The 22,818-nt window shown below is 38.5% G+C and overlaps 1 protein-coding gene across 1 annotated transcript; it reads right to left on the reverse strand.

The window, feature by feature from the left end:
- Positions 1–12,001: 12,001 nt before the first annotated feature.
- On the reverse strand, positions 12,002–22,690 carry LOC121380380 (protein mono-ADP-ribosyltransferase PARP11-like). The gene is made up of 6 exons (XM_041509169.1): positions 22,593–22,690; positions 21,151–21,229; positions 19,563–19,700; positions 17,955–18,094; positions 16,943–17,094; positions 12,002–12,622 (listed from the first exon to the last, which is right to left on the reverse strand). Exons 1-6 carry the CDS (start codon positions 22,667–22,669, stop codon positions 12,207–12,209), a joined length of 1,002 nt encoding a protein of 333 aa, XP_041365103.1. The 5' UTR covers positions 22,670–22,690; the 3' UTR covers positions 12,002–12,206.
- Between the last annotated feature and the right edge of the window lie 128 nt (positions 22,691–22,818).

Consider the following 22,818-nt stretch of genomic DNA (forward strand, 5'->3'; position numbering starts at 1 on the left):
TAAGAACGTTGTCCTTTGTTGTTATTTTAAATGTCAGATTGATTATGAACCAGGCAAAGTGGAAGCAAGTAGACATTTTCTTTTTGGGAGGGTGGCTGACTGACATTGAGGACGCAAAGTAAAGTTTCTAGGGGGTTCGGGGGTATGCCGTGTTGTCGCACCTCAACAAAAGTAACCAGATGTCTGGGCGTTTGTGGGCAGACAATCTCTTGTTGCGACGCGATCATTACTTGTCTGGTGGAAACGATGATTGCCGAGTTTCTCACCAGGTGGATTTGGACTCCCGGGTTTTTTATTCCCATTTGTTCTTTGCTCAAAAGAAAAATGGCGAGTGGAGACTGATTCTCAATCTCAAGCCGCTGAATGCATTCGTGGTCATTGCTCCATGAAAATGGAGACGGTGCAGTCGGTCCAGGCTTTACTCCAGGTTGGGGAGTGGGCGGCGTCGATCGACCTGAAAGACGCCTACCTGCATGTTCCGATTCATCGGGATTTTTGGAAGTTCCTGCGCTTCCTATTCGACGGCAAAGCTTACGAGTTTCGAGTGCTGCCGTTCGGATTGGCCACGAGTCCTCACGCCTTTACTCGTGTAGTCAAGGCTGTGGTAGGCCATGTGCATTTGTTGGGCATTCGCACGCACAACTACCTGGACGACTGGTTGATTCCAGCTTCGTCTCAGCAGGCATGCCTGACAGGCTTGAATCTGGTCATCGACATGATACTTCGCTTGGGATTTATTCCCAACTGGGTGAAGTCGGAGCTGGTGCCAGCTCACGTTTTCACGTATCTCGGAGTTGTCTTCAACCTTGTGGAGGCATCCGTTTGACCGACGGATGCACGCCTTCACAATTTCACGGCGCACTATGCACGGGTTGTTGAAACATCTCGAGTCGTTGGCTGCATTGAATGTGCAGTTCAGACGATTCAAGAGACCTCTCCAGTGGCATCTCTCACGTGTGTGGCATGGCCGCTTTTGGGATACGTTGATTCCAGTGGGGCCTTGGTTCGTGCAGACGATCCTAGAGTGTATGGTCGACAAGTGCTTGTCCCAGGTCATTCCCTTACACCCTCTTGCTCCGGAGTTGGTCCTGTTCACCGATGCTTCCCTAGAGGGCTACGATGCGCATCTTGGGGATCAACATCTGTCAGATGTGTGGAGTGCCTTCGAATGGAGCCTCCATATCAATCTGTTGGAGATGGAAGCTTGCCTCCAGTTTCGGAACATGATTCGACGGCAGCCACTCTTCGACTTTTGACTTGGAAGATGCTTTTCCTGGTCTCTCTTGCGGTTTGTTGCCGTATTAGTGAGATTCATGCTTTCATGCATGATTTGGTTGATTATAACCCTGATGGGTCGGTTACGTTGCGGACTGATCGCATCTTTGTGGCTAAGAACCAGGTGCCAGGAGAGGAGTTTCCTCCAGCAATCATTCAAAGGTTGTCTCGTACGTTGCCTTCTGATAATTCTGACAGTCTCCTTTGTCCGGTCAGGGCGTTAAAGTATTATCTGCATCGTACTACACATTTGTGGTGGGAAGAAGAGGCTGTTTATTGCTTACACTAAACAGCCGGGAGATATTACTAAGAATGCTTCGTCTCGATGGATTGCTGCAGCCATCAAGCTGGCGTATGAGACGGCAGGAGATCATGTTCTGCGGAACTTCTCAGTTCGGTCTCACGAGATTCGAGCGATCTCAGCTTCCCTGAATTTTCACGATTCCTTGGATATTATCAAGGTGATGAATGCAGGAGTGTGGAAGGGTCGACATACGTTCGACCGTTCCTATTTTCGTGACATGGCAGTTGGTTCCGATGGTACCAGACGTATCCAGTCGGTGATTGCTGGTCAGCAGGTTGTTTCCGTACGACGAGCCACGAGACGAGGGAGACCTCTATTCCGGTAGGCAGGGAGATAGTTAAGCCACCTTTTCAGGAAAGGGTGTGGTTACTATCTGGGGCAGTCTAGTGCTTTTCCTTTCACTTGTGAGATGGTTTTGCCTCACGCGGGGGGTGGAAGATGTTTTATCAATTCGGGTATTGATAATTAATAGTCACATAGTCACTTAGACTTTTATACCTCGTATGTCTTGGTTGTCTTACACCTTGTCATTACTTGAGACGATTCACGTTGGTCGAATGGGTAAGTCCTCGTGTTTTCTTACCTCCTCCCATTAATGTTGAATTCACGTGCTCTAACGGTGTTAAATCACGTCCGTTATAGCATAGTTGTTGTGCTAGTACAGTAAGTTGAATAAGACTATTAGAATTTTTTTCTTCTAATTTTCATTATTATTCATACTTACCTAGTACTAGCACAACAACGGTAACCTCCCACCCGCCCCTAGGAGGTCTTCCCTGGATTCGGTCATTACGGACTTTGAATCGAGGACGATGGTCTGCCCATGCGCGGATATGGATATACATCTGGCAAGGGAAGACAATTCTGCAATGGAGGAGATGACTCAGATTGTATAGCATAGTTGTTGTGCTAGTACTAGGTAAGTATGAATAATAATGAAAGGTTAGTTCAGGTATGGACCCAAGGAGAGTGGCGCTGAGGGGCGCGTGCCCAACCCACCCTTTTTTTCGCCAACGTCAAAGAAGATAATAAATAAAAGCATGTCCAAACACTTCTTACCATACCCCACTTTCACAAACCTCTTAGATTCACGCCTATTATTATTATTTTATTTATTTATTTGTTTATTTATTTTTTAGTTATCTGGTTAATATAGGCTAGGCTTGGAAATATTGGTATCACTTTACACTAACAGATTGATGGTTATAATGTCCAGATGGCTGACCTGGTAGCCATGTGTAATGGGATAGATGAAAGCAAGGAAATAGCCTAAAGTAATTAGGCCTACTTCTGTAACCACATGTCAGGGTATTATTTAATCACAAAAGGGAATCAGGAGTTAGGTGAATGGCATTTTAAAATCGATGTTACAATTAATTTTTAATTTAATTTCTTTTAAATTTAGTTTTCAAATAAAAGATGAAACACGACAATATATTGACGGGGGTGGGGGGGGGAGTGAGGGTGTTTAGACTAGATAGATATTGTAATAAAAGTTAACGCAATGAAGTTCCTGAAATAACTTGACTAAAACAAAAAGGAAAAACAAGCAGGGCATAGTAATGCAGGGTCTTCTCCAGTTAGCAGAAGGATCACTTTTAAATTAAAGGGACACACCCTAGTTGCGTTTATTTGTTAACCATTACGGCGTTGTTTTTCGCTATTAAACCCCATTTTTCACAAATAAAATTGCACTTTACTTACATTTTATTATTTAGAATACACATTTCCATTCACCTGAAGTGCTTTTTCGTAATCCTGATGTTTGTAAAACCACGAAATGCATTTTTTGCATTTTTTTTACAAAACGTGTTGTCGAGAAAAAACCGTTAAGCAAGCGAGGTCCAATCTATTTTTAGAGGGGATATTTCCATTTCAATGTCAAGATAGGTATATCACGTGACCGTTATCATTTTGGTTCGGTTTGTTTTCTCGTGCACGGTTCGCGCAATCAACATCCGATTTGTTGTTGTTCATTTGTGAGATTTTTCTTCACAGTTCGTGAACATTTTCAGTAACAATAAAGTCCAGACAAGTAAATTTCTCAATACAAAACTTTACAAACCCTTAAAACAAATAATGTTGCTAAGTCTTACGATATCTGGAGAGGGGATACAACCAGGACAGAACAGTTGGAACATGTCCAGGAGAGGTGAAACGAACGCACCCCAAGTCTGTGAAATCTGTCGTGACGTAAGCATTGTTGTGCTTCTACCGGTGACATCAGAATACTAACTTTCAAAATTATTTCAAGCAATTGGGACATGGGGATTCCCATGTATTTATCGATTAACCAAATTATAATTTATTTTCGCTGGATGGAACTAGGGTGTGCGGCTTTAAAAGAGCACGTTTTCATATTTTCCTGGGTGGTATCTGCCCCTCCCCCTTAATTAGCTAATCACAGTTATGTCATTATATATTAGCCTACAATGATTTCCAGAGATGTCAGTCTAGGTTCGATGTCTTACGGCGACACCACACGATACGAGTGCCATGTACGAACATAGCCAACTGTGACAAAACAAACATTACGATTTCATTCGAATGACCAATTGCTATGCAGTTGTATTTTCTCTTACCAGGCACTCGTATTATATCGTGTGGCGTCGCCATTAGACAGACATGTGAAGAAAGAAGCACATCAAGGTATGATTTTTACATGGAAGAGCTTAGACGTTTTTGTTTAACACCTGACACGCGAACTATCTAGAATCGATTCCCGTTGGTCGGCCCATTGGGTCGTGTTTCAGGGTCTGTGGCATGGTGCATATAAAAAGATCCATTGCTGCTAATCGAAATGTAGTTGCGGCGCGGGTATCCTCTCTCTTAGTATATGTGTGTTTCTTAACCATATGTCCGACACTAACCGTTGCTCTAAAAAAATGTTATTTAAATAAAACATATTCCCCCCCCCCCCCCCCCCCCCCTCTCTCTCTCTCTTTCAACACCTCAGCATATTGCTTAACGAAAATACCAATAAGCATGACCAATGTCTCGTAGAATTTGTGACACCCAGTTTGATGTAAAAAGAAGAAACTACTAATCCACTTAGCAACCACTATTATGCACTTTCCAACAGGACAACACATCCCATATTTGATATGCGGGTTGTAGCCCACTCGCTGGTACTCCAAGTAACCGTATGGATCTGCTGATATTGGGGTGCTGGCCCTTAGGACACATTCACATTGGACACGGCGTGTGCGTGCAGCGCAATTATATATTAAACCAAGGTTATAGACGTATTTAAAAAAAAACCCACCCAACAAAACAAAACAAAACAACCCCCCCCCCCCACCCCACCAAAAAAATCCAAAACAAACAACCCACGAAACAAACCATGTAAAGTGATATTATAATTTTACAATTAACATGAACAATAAACAAAACCGTTCATTTTACAGTTGTAGCAAGATACTGACTGTATGATAACAAACCATAAAATCAACTTATTAAAATAATAGTTTATTTGCCATCCAATCTGATTAAAATTAGCCCCACTGGTTACTAACCAGTAGACCAGTAGAGCTGATTTCAGATTGTACGCAACGGCCATATACTAGTAGTACGTGGGATCATCAAAAAGTTCTCGACCTAACTATACAGTGGCGTAGAAAGGTGCCAAAAAGTGTGTGTGTGTGTGTGGTCTTTTTATATACGCTGTGCAACAGGAAACAACATGGCATTTGATGTACTAGTCATGGGTGTGTGTGTGGGGGGGGGGGGGGGGGGGATAATCCAAGATCACATCTTTGTTCCAAAATAAAATAAACATAAATAACTGAAAGCACTTTTACACATGAAAAGGACTAGCTCCCCAGCATATTTATACACCTATAAAATGCTATAAAAGTGCAGGGGGTCGGGGAGGGGGGGGGGGAGGGAGGGCACAGCTTCCTACGCCAGTGCTATAGCAATTACTATACATGATAAATAACTAACTTATAAATATGTTCAAAACATAACTCAACTTTTAAATTATTATGTAAATGTCTTAATCGCAATGAGCATATACTTTTTTTTTTTTTACAGCCTGAATTCACCGAACTAACTTACACACATACACACGCACGCGCTCCGTCAAAAACTTTCAAAGTATCAATAGAAACAAAATAAATGATGTAGGTTTTAAAATAATTTATACGTGTATGCGTTTTGCGTGTGATTAAAAACACCGCAAGTCGTAATAAGATTTGAAAGGTTAAATGCCTATAAACATTTTATGAACATTAATTACTACAAATTGTAATTAACTATAGTAAATAAAAGGTTTTACCTGTTTACATAATATTATAAAACGTTTAAGATGCCACAATACTTCAATTTTTCAGAACCTATATTTAATGGTGAATTGTGCGCGTTAACTATATACCGTCTTGTATTATTTGTTTGAAATGTGCACAATAATCTTCTTTTTTTTCTTTCTTTTTTTGGAGTATACAAATCTTGTGGTATTATTCTGATTTCATGGAACAATGTGTTTTTCAAAACTCGATGCTTGACCATCAAGTATTTTAAAAGTGAAAATATTACCATTCAATGATTTAGAATACATTATAAATGAACATAGACGGATTTAAACATTTAAAAACAGTGATTACAAATGAAAATCCACTGTAACCAATTCCACCTCCTCAAATATTCAGGCCCGTTGGAACGATATCTGGATTTGGAGGGGGTGGGGGGGGGGGGGGGGGGGGCCACAAGCCAGATTTATTGTAGAGTATGACACACCAAAACAAAAGAAACCAAAAACCTCACAATTCCCGTCAGCCCCGATTCCTACAGGCTTCACTCTGGATTATGCACGATGCAGTAAGGAATGAAGGTAGTCACAATTTATGGGGAAAAAAATGGCACACGAGCTGCACGGGTTAGGTTTCCTTGAATGTTAACAAATCTGCTACAAGCTGTAGAAAATAATGCCAAAACACGCAGTCACTTAGCTTCAATGATTTTGTGAAGGGTAGGCTATGTTACAGCAGATATCAATGTAAACACATACACTATCAGAGGCGGATCTAAGGGGGGCCCGCCCCCTAAATTTTATTAATTTTAATTTGTTTTACGAACCCACTCCAAACCTCCCCCAAAGTTCCCTTGGCATTCCACATCCTGTCACCGTGGCCCCCTAAATGGATTTTCTGGATCCGCCACCGAGTATCTGGAAATCGATCTCTACATAATAACATTTTACAGGACTTATATTTTTGCATGGTTGGATCGTCATATCTAAGTTATAAACAAAATTAAGAGAATTGTGGAATATTCAAGGTTATTCACAACCACGCACTTGCAATTCAACCATATTAAATGAATGCCCATCTCACACAATGTTCATTATTTATTCACACACGAAGTGAATGACTTTCTCACGTCATGAAGTGAATGACTTTCTTACACAATGTTCATTACTTTATCACATGCAGCAAATGGCTTCTCAAACATGTCCATTGACACATTAAGAGAAAGAATTTCTCACAATGTTCACAGGCACCTAGCAGGAGAGCTAGGGCTCTAGCCCCCCCCCCCCCCCAATAATTCTGAATCAAAAATATTATTGATAGTAAATCTTAAGGCAGAGATGCATTTTATATGTAGAATGCAGGAAATTGCATTTCACATCTAGTTTTCAAAATTTTATGGGGGAGCATACCCCCGAACCCCCTAGAAACTTTGCTTTGTGCCTTTGATGTCAGTCTGCCCCCTCCCCCATGTCTACTTGCTTCCACTGTGCCTGCTTCAATGTGACATTTAAAATAACAACAAAGGACAACGTTCTTATACAAAAAATATATATTTAATATTGTAAATTACTTACACATATTTAATATGAAAACAGCAAAATACTAATTTAATGAATTCTTTTCAAAGTGGTTTGTAAACTCTAAAACAAAATGGCATAGATCATAAAACGTTGATTGTTAGTGGTGTCAAGGCACACTTGACTAAAAACAAAAAGGGTTAAAGTTTGTTTTGTTTAACACCACCACCAAAGCACATCGATTTATTAATCATCGGCTATTGGAGTTTAATCATTTGTAATTCTGACAGTCTTAAAGTGAAAACTCCATACATTTATCTATTAGTAGCAAGGAAAGGAAAGGAAATGTTTTATTTAATGACTCACTCAACACATTTTATTTACCGTTATATGGCGTCGGACATATGGTAAAGGACCACACAAATATCGAAAGAAGAAACCTGCTGTCGTCACTTCATGGGCTACTCTTTTCGATTAGCAGCAAAGGGATCTTTTATATGCACCATCCCATAGACATAAAAACACATACCACGGCCTTTGATATACCAGTCATGGTGCACTGGCTGGAGCGAGAAATAACCCAATGGGCCCACCGACGGGGATCGATCCCAGACCGACCGCGCCCCAAGCGAACACTTTACCACTGGGCTATAACCCACCCATTAATAGTAAGGTGTCTTTTAGATGCACCATCCCATAGACAGGATAACACATACCACAGCCTTTGATATACCAGTCATGGTGCTCTGACTGTAATAAGAAATAGCCTAATGGGCCCACTGACGAGGATTGATCCTGAACCGACTGCGCATCAGGCGAGCACTTGACTGCTAGAGACAGACATGTCTGGGTCTAGAGACAGACAGGTAAACCTCGTATCTACTGCCACACAGGCTACTCACACTAAAAAGCAGCAAGAGGTATTTTATATTAACAGGATAGTACAGCAAGGCTCGAAATTAACAGAGCAAGAAGCAATGTGCGACTCAAAATATAGAATATGTTTTGTCATAATCCATTTCACCAGTGGCTTTTTGTTTCCATCTTAAAACATAGTACAACAACTATTCAAATTAAGTAATCAGTGACAACTATGTCTACATTAGGATGACCAATATTCAATGATGTATTGTAAAATATTTTTAAAATGACCGTATTTCTCCTATAATGGTCAGTCTAAACATTTTGTAGAGAACTTTTGGCCGAATTAAACAAAAATGCCAGAATCTGGATAACATTTATTCATATTAGCATTACTACCAAACAGCTATATAGGGTTGCAAACAAATCACTACACATTTTTACATGGATTACAACTAATTTTGAGGGTGGAATGATGGAAATACATAATAAAAAATTTGAATTTTGAATTTGAGGTTTTGCTCCAGCATTATGAACATATGGTAAATAAGGAAAATAATGCATCATGGTATTATTGTGTTATGGCATGTATAAACTAAAATGTGTATTACTATTAGTATTAATGAGTCTAGTAAATACAAATTTAAAAGATCACACTGCATGCAAACAAAACATGCAGAGTTGTTTTCAATAAATTAATTTTAGCTTTTCTCACACTGATTAAACAAAAAAAGTTGATATTTATTTTGACAGTCAAATCATTAGAAGCTATTCATGTTGGCTGTAATTTCCTCCAAAGTTTATGCACAGCACTTCAGAATTACAATTTTGGTATGGAGCTAACATTGTAAATCTATTTACTGTAAACAACAACTGATGAACTTTTTGTTTCTCCTATCTAGACTACATTTATTTTAAGTTTGTTCTTGTTCATTACATAAAATAATGCTTTTTTTGTTTGTTTGTTTTGTTTGTATTTTAATTATCCTTGGCGGTTTTATTGTTTAAAATATAATTTGTTAAGTAATTATTGCATCAGTCACATTAATATTTAGCTCAAATTAATTGTATTACAGTATATAAAATGAGAGTAAAATAAATAAAGTTTGTTTTGTTTAATGACACAACTAGAGCACATAGATGTATTAATCATCGGCAATTGGATGTCAAACATTTGGTTATTCTGACATTGTAGTCTTAGAGAGGAAACCTGCTACGTTTCCATTAGTAGCAAGGGATCTTTTATATGCACCACTGGCCTCGGTGGTGTCGTGGTTAAGCCATCGAACATAAGGCTTGTAGGTACTGGGTTCACAGCCCGGTACCGGCTCCCACCCAGAGTGAGTTTTAACGACTCGATGGGTAGACACTACACCCTCTTCTCTCTCATTAACCACTAACAACTAACTTTAGCTAACTGTTCTGGACAGACAACCCAGGTAGCTAAGATGTGTGCCAAGGATAGCATGCTTGAACCTTAATTGGATATAAGCATGAAAATAGTTCAAAATAAAATAAAATGAAAATATATGCACCATCTCAAGATAGGATAGCACATACTACGGCCTTTGATATACCAGTCGTAGTACACTGGCCTGAACGAGATATAGCCCAACGAGCCCATCGTCAGGGATCAATCCTAGACTGACCGCACATCAGGTGAGCGCTTTACCACTGGACAAAATGAGAGTAATGTTGTGTCAACACAAATAGTCAACTTCTTCTCAATTTTTAGCATTTACTTCCAGATTAAAATATGATAAGCAGGAATTGCTCCCCATTTCATAAAGTGAATTTTGAGCCTTGGTTATATAGCCTTTGATGTAGCAGTCATGGGACACTGGTTGGGAATGGTAGAAAACGCTTGACAATAAATCCACTGAGGGCAATCAATATTAAAACACATATGCATCTTAGGTGAGCACTCTATTTACTGATTCAAACCCAGTCTGACCAGTGATGGAGGGGGTGAGGGTGACCAATGAATCCACTGAGGGCAATCAATATTAAAACCCATATGCATCTTAGGTGAGCACTCTATTTACTGATTCAAACCCTGTCTGCCCAGTGATGGAGGGGGTGAGGGTGACCAATGCAATGGTGAGTTATGTGCTCTATTGCCAAGCTATATCCAGTCTGCCCAGTGATGAAGGAGGTGGGGCTGGGTGAAGGAAGGGGGTGAGGGTTCAGGGTGACCAATGCAATGGTGAGTTATGTGCTCTATTGCCAAGCTATATCCAGTCTGCCCAGTGATGAAGGAGATGGGGCTGGGTGAAGGAGGGGGGTGGGGTTGAGGGTGACCAATGCAATGGTGAGTTATGTGCTCTATTGCCAAGCTATATCCAGCCTGCCCAGTGATGAAGGAGATGGGGCTGGGTTAAGGAGGGGGGTGGGGGTGACCAATGCAATGGTGAGTTATGTGCTCTATTGCCAAGCTATATCCAGCCTGCCCAGTGATGAAGGAGGTGGGGCTGGGTGAAGGTGGGGGGTGGGGGTTCAGGGTGACCAATGCAATGGTGAGTTATGTGCTCTATTGTCGAGCTATATCCAGCCTACCCAGTGATGAAGGAGGTGGGGCTGGGTGAAGGTGGGGGGTGGGGGTTCAGGGTGACCAATGCAATGGTGAGTTATGTGCTCTATTGCCAAGCTATATCCAGCCTGCCCAGTGATGAAGGAGGTGGGGCTGGGTTAAGGAAGGGGTGACGGTGACCAATGCAATGGTGAGTTATGTGCTCTATTGCCAAGCTATATCCTGCCTGCCCAGTGATGAAGGAGGTGGGGCTGGGTGAAGGAGGGGGGTGGGGATGAGGGTGACCAATGCAATGGTGAGTTATGTGCTCTATTGCCAAGCCATATCCTGCCTGCACAGTGATGAAGGAGGTGGGGCTGGGTGAAGGAGGGGGGGGGGGGGGGGTGATCAGGGTCCCAATATTATGCCTGTGCCCGGTGACCAACAATGGTGAGTTATGTGCTCTATTGCCAAGCTATATTCCAGTCTGACGGTGACCAGTTATGTGCTCTATTGATGCCCAGTGATGAAGGATGGGGCTGGGTGAAGGAAGGGGGTGGGGATGAGGGTGACCAATGCAATGGTGAGTTATGTGCTCTATTGCCAAGCCATATCCTGCCTGCACAGTGATGAAGGAGGTGGGGCTGGGTGAAGGAGGGGGGTGGGGGTTCAGGGTGACCAATACAATGGTGAGTTATGTGCTCTATTGCCAAGCTATATCAGTCTGCCCAGTGATGAAGGAGGTGGGGCTGGGTGAAAGAGGGGGGTGGGGGTTCAGGGTGACCAATGCAATGGTGAGTTATGTGCTCTATTGCCGAGCTATATCCAGTCTGCCCAGTGATGAAGGAGGTGGCGCTGGGTGAAAGAGGTGAGTGGGGGTTCAGGGTGACCAATACAATGGTGAGTTATGTGCTCTATTGTCGAGCTATATCCAGCCTGCCCAGTGATGAAGGAGGTGGGGCTGGGTGAAGGAAAGGGGTGGGGATGAGGGTGACCAATGCAATGGTGAGTTATGTGCTCTATTGCCAAGCTATATCAGTCTGCCCAGTGATGAAGGAGGTGGGGCTGGGTGAAAGAGGGGGGTGGGGGTTCAGGGTGACCAATACAATGGTGGTTATGTGCTCTATTGGTTCAGTCTGCCCAGTGATGAAGGAGGTAAATGAAAGAGGGGGGTGGCTATTTTCAGGGTGACCAATGCAATGGTGAATGTGCTCTATTGCCAAGCTATATGTATTCAGTGATGAAAGGTGGCCTGGGTGAAAGAGCCATAGTGGCTATTTTCAGGGTGACCAATACAATGGTGAGTTATGTGCTCTATTGTCGAGCTATATCCAGCCTGCCCAGTGATGAAGGAGGTGGGGCTGGGTGAAGGAGGGGGGTGGGGGTTCAGGGTGATCAATGCAATGGTCCCAATTTATTTCTGTGCCACTGAGCTATACTCAGCTACCATTATGGCGCTAGAACAGAAAGACAGGACATGAACCACTTCATCATAAATATTCCAAAACATATTCTGGATAAGTCTGCGAACTCTCAAATATTACGAACACAGATGGGTTGATTGGGTTATCGACTGCAGAATTGAACGGTCTCTGCTTCAAGTCACCAGGATCCAGTGGAGGCCGAAGCATGCAGTTGTTTCCCGCCGCCATACGACCACACAGAACCCGGGCACACAGCATCAACTTGGACCTTCCCGTCTTGTGAGTTCGTGGAAATGGCTGTACTGTTGTAAGGTGTGGTGCTGGTGTTGGTGGAAGTGGCAATAGTATTGCTGCAAGGTTATACCCTGTTTCGAATCCAAATGGAATTGCTGCTCCTTGATGAAAGGCCTTGGAATTTAATGACATATCACCACTGTGACAATATCTATCAGAATAATTAGCATTTTTAGCAAAATATGTACCTAAAAATAAAATAAATTCAAGTAAGAAAACGAAATTCAGCACATTTATTTCCCTTAAAAATCATTGGTTATAATCGAACCAGATCCAAAAAATTACTGCAAAAGCTAGGGGATTATAAGGAATATTCCTAAATAAAAATAACATGCAGAAATTGAAGGAAGGGTTACACAATAGACACATTTTACTAGGTGCTATATCACAGATACAATTGCCATACTGAGCTATTTTCACATGTATTTATGATAAATAACTAGAAAGGGCCATACTGAGCTATTTTCACATGTATTTATGATAAATAACTAGAAAGTGCCATACTGAGCTATTTTCACGTGTATTTATGATAAATAACTAGAAAGTGCCATACTGAGCTATTTTCACGTGTATTTATGATAAATAACTAGAAAGTGCCATACTGAGCTATTTTCACGTGTATTTATGATAAATAACTAGAAAGGGCCATACTGAGCTATTTTCACGTGTATTTATGATAAATAACTAGAAAGGGCCATACTGAGCTATTTTCACATGTATTTATGATAAATAACTAGAAAGTGCCATACTGAGCTATTTTCACATGTATTTATGATAAATAACTAGAAAGTGCCATACTGAGCTATTTTCACATGTATTTATGATAAATAACTAGAAAGTGCCATACTGAGCTATTTTCACATGTATTTATGATAAATAACTAGAAAGTGCCATACTGAGCTATTTTCACATGTATTTATGATAAATAACTAGAAAGGGCCATACTGAGCTATTTTCACATGTATTTATGATAAATAACTAGAAAGGGCCATACTGAGCTATTTTCACGTGTATTTATGATAAATAACTAGAAAGTGCCATACTGAGCTATTTTCACGTGTATTTATGATAAATAACTAGAAAGTGCCATACTGAGCTATTTTCACATGTATTTATGATAAATAACTAGAAAGTGCCATACTGAGCTATTTTCACATGTATTTATGATAAATAACTAGAAAGTGCCATACTGAGCTATTTTCACATGTATTTATGATAAATAACTAGAAAGTGCCATACTGAGCTATTTTCACATGTATTTATGATAAATAACTAGAAAGTGCCATACTGAGCTATTTTCACGTGTATTTATGATAAATAACTAGAAAGTGCCATACTGAGCTATTTTCACGTGTATTTATGATAAATAACTAGAAAGTGCCATACTGAGCTATTTTCACGTGTATTTATGATAAATAACTAGAAAGGGCCATACTGAGCTATTTTCACGTGTATTTATGATAAATAACTAGAAAGTGCCATACTGAGCTATTTTCACGTGTATTTATGATAAATAACTAGAAAGTGCCATACTGAGCTATTTTCACGTGTATTTATGATAAATAACTAGAAAGGGCCATACTGAGCTATTTTCACGTGTATTTATGATAAATAACTAGAAAGTGCCATACTGAGCTATTTTCACGTGTATTTATGATAAATAACTAGAAAGTGCCATACTGAGCTATTTTCACGTGTATTTATGATAAATAACTAGAAAGTGCCATACTGAGCTATTTTCACGTGTATTTATGATAAATAACTAGAAAGTGCCATACTGAGCTATTTTCACGTGTATTTATGATAAATAACTAGAAAGTGCCATACTGAGCTATTTTCACGTGTATTTATGATAAATAACTAGAAAGTGCCATACTGAGCTATTTTCACGTGTATTTATGATAAATAACTAGAAAGTGCCATACTGAGCTATTTTCACGTGTATTTATGATAAATAACTAGAAAGTGCCATACTGAGCTATTTTCACGTGTATTTATGATAAATAACTAGAAAGTGCCATACTGAGCTATTTTCACGTGTATTTATGATAAATAACTAGAAAGTGCCATACTGAGCTATTTTCACGTGTATTTATGATAAATAACTAGAAAGGGCCATACTGAGCTATTTTCACGTGTATTTATGATAAATAACTAGAAAGGGCCATACTGAGCTATTTTCACATGTATTTATGATAAATAACTAGAAAGGGCCATACTGAGCTATTTTCACATGTATTTATGATAAATAACTAGAAAGGGCCATACTGAGCTATTTTCACGTGTATTTATGATAAATAACTAGAAAGGGCCATACTGAGCTATTTTCACGTGTATTTATGATAAATAACTAGAAAGTGCCATACTGAGCTATTTTCACGTGTATTTATGATAAATAACTAGAAAGGGCCATACTGAGCTATTTTCACGTGCATTTATGATAAATAACTAGAAAGGGCCATACTGAGCTATTTTCACGTGTATTTATGATAAATAACTAGAAAGGGCCATACTGAGCTATTTTCACGTGTATTTATGATAAATAACTAGAAAGGGCCATACTGAGCTATTTTCACGTGTATTTATGATAAATAACTAGAAAGTGCCATACTGAGCTATTTTCACGTGTATTTATGATAAATAACTAGAAAGTGCCATACTGAGCTATTTTCACGTGTATTTATGATAAATAACTAGAAAGTGCCATACTGAGCTATTTTCACGTGTATTTATGATAAATAACTAGAAAGTGCCATACTGAGCTATTTTCACGTGTATTTATGATAAATAACTAGAAAGGGCCATACTGAGCTATTTTCACGTGTATTTATGATAAATAACTAGAAAGGGCCATATTGAGCTATTTTCACGTGTATTTATGATAAATAACTAGAAAGGGCCATACTGAGCTATTTTCACGTGTATTTATGATAAATAACTAGAAAGTGCCATACTGAGCTATTTTCACGTGTATTTATGAGGGCCATAATGAGCTATTTTCACGTGTATTTAGATAAATAACTAGAAAGGGCCATACTGAGCTATTTTCACGTGTATTTATGATAAATAACTAGAAAGTGCCATACTGAGCTATTTTCACGTGTATTTATGATAAATAACTAGAAAGGGCCATACTGAGCTATTTTCACATGTATTTATGATAAATAACTAGAAAGGGCCATATTGAGCTATTTTCACATGTATTTATGATAAATAACTAGAAAGGGCCATACTGAGCTATTTTCACATGTATTTATGATAAATAACTAGAAAGGGCCATATTGAGCTATTTTCAGTGCCATAAATAACTAGAAAGGGCCATACTGAGCTATTTTCACGTGTATTTATGATAAATAACTAGAAAGGGCCATACTGAGCTATTTTCACGTGTATTTATGATAAATAACTAGAAAGGGCCATACTGAGCTATTTTCACATGTATTTATGATAAATAACTAGAAAGTGCCATACTGAGCTATTTTCACATGTATTTATGATAAATAACTAGAAAGTGCCATACTGAGCTATTTTCACACGTATTTATGATAAATAACTAGAAAGTGCCATACTGAGCTATTTTCACACGTATTTATGATAAATAACTAGAAAGTGCCATACTGAGCTATTTTCACATGCATTTATGATAAATAACTAGAAAGGGCCATATTGAGCTATTTTCACGTGCATTTATGATAAATAACTAGAAAGGGCCATATTGAGCTATTTTCACGTGCATTTATGATAAATAACTAGAAAGGGCCATATTGAGCTATTTTCACATGCATTTATCATAAATAACTAGAAAGTGCCATACTGAGCTATTTTCACATGTATTTATGATAAATAATTAGGAATTAACTGATCCCACACATAACTCTGGAATGTTGAAATTGTACTGTGCTTGCATGCCAATAGAGAATAGAGACATGCTCAGTACAACTATATTTCTGTGCAATCAAAGGTTATGATATCGGAGAATCCACAAAAACTGGCAAGCTGACTATCTACCGACCTCAGTGGTGTCGTGGTTAAGCCATCGGACATAAGGCTGGTAGGTACTGGGTTCGCAGCTCGGTACCGGCTCCCACCCAGAGCGAGTTTTAACACCTCAATGGGTTAGTAAGACCACTACACACTCTTTTTTTTCTCACTAACCACTAACAACTAACCCACTGTCCTAGACAGACAGCCCAGATAGCTGAGATATTTGTCCAGGACAGCATGCTTGAACCGTAATTGGATATAAGCATGAAAATAAAGTTGAACTGAACTGACTATCTGTGGCCAGTTAGGGCTGTCAGGAACAGCATGTTTCTTGGCAAAATCATCTTTTTAAAAATTTTATTTAGGGAATTTTGGTTTACTGAGGGCCGACTTTTGAGGAGTTTCACTGCAGTAAGATGAAACTTTATAATAAGAATAATTATTACAATCTTGGTAAAATGGTAATAAAAATCTTTATACTTCAGTTCATTGGTGAATAAGTTTTAAGTTCAGTAAGTTGATACCTTTCCCAAATGCTGTGCCATGCTGGCCACACAGCCTCCAATCAAATCCCTCCTTACAGATAGCGTTCACAGTCGCGGCGTCTGAGCCATGGAACAAGAGCTGCTCGTTGAGTTTCTGTGCTCCGAAATCATCCAACATGTGCTTCCGGGTTCTGCGGGAATAACATTGCTTTTTGCAGTCATTAAAGTAATCAAAGAAAGGAATGTTTGTTTAGTAACACTACAACACATGCGCTGCATCAGACAAAATATGTTGTTTGTTTAGTAACACTACAACACATGCACTGTACCAGACAAAATATGTTGTTTGTTTAGTAACACTACAAGATATGCGCTGCATCAGACAAAATATGTTGTTTGTCTAGTAACACTACAACACATGCACTGTACCAGACAAAATATGTTGTTTGTTTAGTAACACTACAACACATGCGCTGCATCAGACAAAATATGTTGTTTGTTTAGTAACACTACAACATATGCGCTGCATCAGACAAAATATGTTGTTTGTTTAGTAACACTACAACACATGCAACATTACAACAAATATGTTGTTTGTTTAGTAACACTACAACACATGCACTGCACCAGACAAAATATGTTGTTTGTTTAATAACACTACAACACATGCACTGCATCAGACAAAATATGTTGTTTGTTTAGTAGCACTACAACACATGCACTGCATCAGACAAAATATGTTGTTTGTTTAGTAACACTACCAACAAAACATGCACTGCATCAGACAAAATATGTTGTTTGTTTAGTAACACTACAACACATGCACAAAATATGTCGTTTGTTTGCACTGCATCAGACAAAATATGTTGTTTGTTTAGTAACACTACAACAATGAAATTGTTTTTTGACTACAAGGAAAAACGACCCTAGAATAGTAAATAAATGTAATTTGTGATGGATTTTCCCTGACTGCAGCTGTGTAATGACGTACTGAAAACAGTCACAAATGACATCATGTAATGAAGAATGATCTGAAATTTCTCTCACTCACAGTAAATATTTTTGCCACAGTCGCGGGTTCTGTATTCGTCTGATCGACTTCACCAGTCTGCCTCGCATCGTGTGACGGAAGCTATCTATGACAGTTTTGTACTCTTCCGATCCCGGCTGTAACTCTACACTGATGAAATCCTGGAACATTACGTGGAATCAATAATATAAAGAAAACAAAAATCTGGTTGCTTTTTTTTTTTAAATTAAGCAATATGAATGAAAGAACAGTTTAACAAAATTTCAGTGCACTGTTTTACCAGGAATTAATTATTATTGGGTGTAAAAAATATATTAATTGACATTTGGTCTAGGTGAGTATTTTCTAAACTGTTCTTAACCCAATGACCACCCCCAGTAAAATGTAAGAGGCTGGTACCCACCTACCTATTGCTGAGTCATTATAATCGTTTTGAAACGTAACGCGACTCTAATTGGAGAAACGTACACTATATGTATTGAAATATGCTTTCATCAGATACCTGTTCAGGTGTATATCCTAATGTATTTAAAAAGTGTTTTGAGTAACAACACCACTAAAGCACACTGATTTATTAATCATCTTTTATTGGATGTCAAACATATGGTAATTCTGACATAGTCTTAAAGAGGAAAACCGCTACATTTTTTTATTAGAAGCAAAGGATATGCACCATCCCACAGACGGCCTTTGATATACCAGTCGTGGTGCACTGGCTGGAATGAAAAATAGCCTAATGGGCCAGTCGACGGGAATCGACCCTAGACCGACCGAGCATCAGGCGAATGCTTTACCACTAGGCTACATCCTGTGCCACTAATGTGTTTAACCAAGTTATTAAAAGTAAGGAATGAAAGTCGGTTGTAAAAAATCTGGACATTTTAACCTTTAGACTACTGGATTAATTTTTAACAAAAACCACGTTGAGTGGGTACAAGTTTATAATTTTTACTCACATATATTCACTTAAATGTTTCATAAATACATGAAATAAAGTTCATATATGAATCGGTAAGTATTATTTTCGTGTCTTTTTTTGTAATTTTTATTATTTTAGATCGGCTAATGGTGATTAAAATTAGGCAAAAAATCGAAAAAGTTGCGTTTACTTACGGGCATTTGTGGCCAGCTGTCCAGTATTTATGTCCATTATTCCCGATAACAGTGGTTTTCTGACCAGAATTTTTTTAAAAACCCGAACTACGATTCATATTGCAATATTTGGTAATTTTCATTGTTGGTAAAACGATCAAATTTATTATCAAATTAGCTGTTACAATCAGCTATCGATCCCTGAAAATGACCGCGACGTGCCGCCATTGTTGTCAAGCGAAAATACTTGCCGAAAACCACTTTTTGAACTCAAAATTTCAAGGCATTTTCAGTTGAAAAAATCAAAACAAAAACCACCATTTTGAAAAAAAATCTTTTTTCTTTAATTATATTTCCGTTTCCGGTGAGTGTCGTGTGCAAAACGGCGGGAAATATGAATTGGGGAATGCACTGTATACAGTGTACAGTATATCGACTGACGTGACGTCGGGCGAGATATCTCGCCTGCAGTAGTCAGAAGGTTAACATTGGTGGTTGGAAACTGAGATACATGTAACTGTGAGGGTGTTAACTAACCGTGTCCTTATCTGGCATTGGGTCCCAGTGTTGTGGCAACTGTTCCATACCAGCAATGTCGTCTGCTGCTGAAAGCACCGGGCTGCAGCTGGAGTGGTCTCCATCATTCCACGGCTTCTTGCAGTAGCGGCAACATGTCTAAATAAATAAAATAAAAAAGGAGGAGATTTTAAAAAGTAATTTGTTGAGAAACCTTTTACTAATTACACAACATAATTTATTTTAAAATGCTACATGAGCTGATGCAAGTTTAAACGTCAACAAGCATTTCAAGAGTACTGCTAAAGCAATACATGTTCCCTAACGGGCCCAACAAATTTTTGTATTATCTAAATTCAAGGGCCATAAGCTGTAATAGTATATAGTCAGACCTCATTACAATGACCGTTGTTACTATGACATTTACACCATCCGACCACAATCTGTCGGAACAAACGTACATCAATGTTATTCTGTTCATTACACCGGAATTCACACCTTCCGACACCGACAGAGCAAATTAAGAACAAACATGCATCCGACATCTAAAAACACCTCTTTACAATGACATTACATAATCACAGATACCATAGCACGTTGGCAGTACACACAGAGCCACTTTGAATCTTTGATCTCGTAGTGAGCCGACTGTGTTACATGCTGTCCGAGCTACCAATGTCTGCGAAATTTGTAGAAGAACTTGTGTAGAAATGTATTGCTTTTAGTTAACCAATTAAAGGATTAACTTTGAACAATAAAATCTTCTGTTTTCATGATATTTTGTAAACGAAACAGGTACCAATCGTAGGTGTCTTGATTGGACTGACGGTGAATGTGCCTTGTTTAATATATTTAATGATGTTTTTTAAAAACATATTTAATATATGTGTACGTGCATTTGTTGTTTTTGATTATAATCGCAATGCATTAATTATTTAAATGTTATTCAGTCAACAGTTAATATTAATTAGTATTTTTTGTTACGTTATTTTGGCAATGGAGATAACTCGTGACAATTCGATACACCGGCAATATCGATATAACGACAAAGTGACCCATGGACAAACATGGTCGTCGTAACGAGGTCTGACTGTGTGTGTGTGTGTATATATATATATATATATATATATATATATATATATATATATATATATATATATATATATATATATATATATATATATATATATGATAAAGCTACATAAAAATTTTCAGCTCAGTACCTCGAGGCATTGGGGAAAAAAGTATGGAAAACTAATTTTCATATCTCCTACATTCAAGGGAAATAACTCTATAAAAATGACTTAATCATCGTGAAAGTCAAACTTGATCTGTAACAATTTTAGCTCAATATCTCAAGGCAATGTGGAAAGAAACATCCAGAAATATATATGTGGGACATATGGACAGACAGACGGAAGGACGGAGATGAGACCTATATAGTCCCCTCTAGTTGCCGTTTGCCTTTTGATACAAACAGGACGTGCTATCGAGAAAAAACCGTTAAGCAAGCGAGGTCCAATCTACAGTGTGTAATGTTTTACAACTGTAATGAGAAACAGATCCATATGCATATGTATGATGTTTGATTTACACTAATTAAAAGTACCATCATGCAATCTTCATTTTGACACTGGAATTCTTTATTCCCAGAAGCCATCTCAACAGGCACTCCACAATCTGGACACCTGAAAGGTATGGACATTAAAAATACTCTATACCTATAAAACCAAAACCAAACTTCTAGCTGGCTATTCCTTGTTGAATTATTTAAATACATATTTAGCTTTAAAGCGATTAGCTTGAGTTTATGGTCATAGTAACAGGCTTTTGGCTAATATAGCCTTTTTATTGTTAACATTACGTAGTTCTTACATTTCTTGCTTACAGAATATAAATATCTGAAAATCCAGTGGATTTCTGGTCATCATGTAACATGGATAACACATGGCTGTAACGCTTAAATTAAAAAGAAGGAAGGAAGAAAATGGTTTATTTAACGACGCACTCAACACATTTTATTTACGGTTATATGGCGTCAGACATATGGTTAAGGACCACACAAATATTGAGGGAGGAAACCCGCTGTCACCACTTCATGGGCTACTCTTTTCGATTAGCAGCAAGGGATCTTTTATATCACCATCCCAGACAGGATAGCACATACCACTGCCTTTGATATACCAGTCGTGGTGCACTGGCCGGAGCAAAAATTAAAAGACAACAATGCCCAAATAGCATCAAAATAAGTAAAAAATAGTTGTCGAGGAACCTGTTCCCCGAAGCGATCTTAGCACTACTATCACCGTAAATACCTACCATACTGACCTTAATTTGTTTTTCTACTATCGCCAGCCCATTCCACGTGGCTTAGCTTACTGTCATTGTAAATGATGGTAAATATTTACAATTGGTATGAGGCAGTTAGATGATGATTTGAAATTTTTTCAAGAAGGATACTAACTCTTTGTGTTAAAATGGATCTAATATACACCAAACAGACCTACCTTTTCACGGCTAGCTCTGGCACTCACTGACATATTTTAGAAAATAACTGATAATTTCTGCAATTTTTTAAGTTTAATAAACAATTTGGCAAATTGTTTTGCTCACCCAGAGCTAGCCCTGCTTTTATGAAACTCGATGTTCGATGAAAAACATTCATACAAAAATATGGGAGATAACCCTCATGTTTTAAGCACATCACTTAGCAAATAAACTGACAAAGTTACTTCATGGATGTCCGATACCAATGAATACATCCAAGATGTTCAAAATAATCGGTAATCAGTTTATTAATTAACTACTGGTAAGTCGTATTTCTTCGCAAACAAGATTTTAGTCATTAAAGGGGCACTTACGACTACCATAAGGTTGCTTTGTGGAACGGCTACAGTGAAGTTTACATGTGCCAACGTAAAACTTATCGTAAGTCACTAAGATTCTTTAGTTGAACAGGGCCCTGATCACCATGTTTCATCATTGAAAGTATCTTTGCATAATAAAACTAAATACAAGAGAGCCTGGGTCTTATGATAGAATGATACATACTTGAACATGTCTGGCATGTTGTTGATACTTTCTATGCAATATTTATCCATTTTATCCCGGACCAAGTCTATCACCATGGACGGGAGAATCTTCTTTGCTTCACCTAAAATTAAAAACAAGATTCAAACTAATATCACCATATTATATAGCATCAAAAAAAGAAAAAAAAAAAAAGAAAAGAGTGATAAGTTTGTTTGTTTAACAACACCACTAGTCTAAGAGCACA

This window comes from Gigantopelta aegis, chromosome 9, assembly GCF_016097555.1.
Source record: "Gigantopelta aegis isolate Gae_Host chromosome 9, Gae_host_genome, whole genome shotgun sequence".
Taxonomy (NCBI): Eukaryota; Metazoa; Mollusca; class Gastropoda; order Neomphalida; family Peltospiridae; genus Gigantopelta; species Gigantopelta aegis.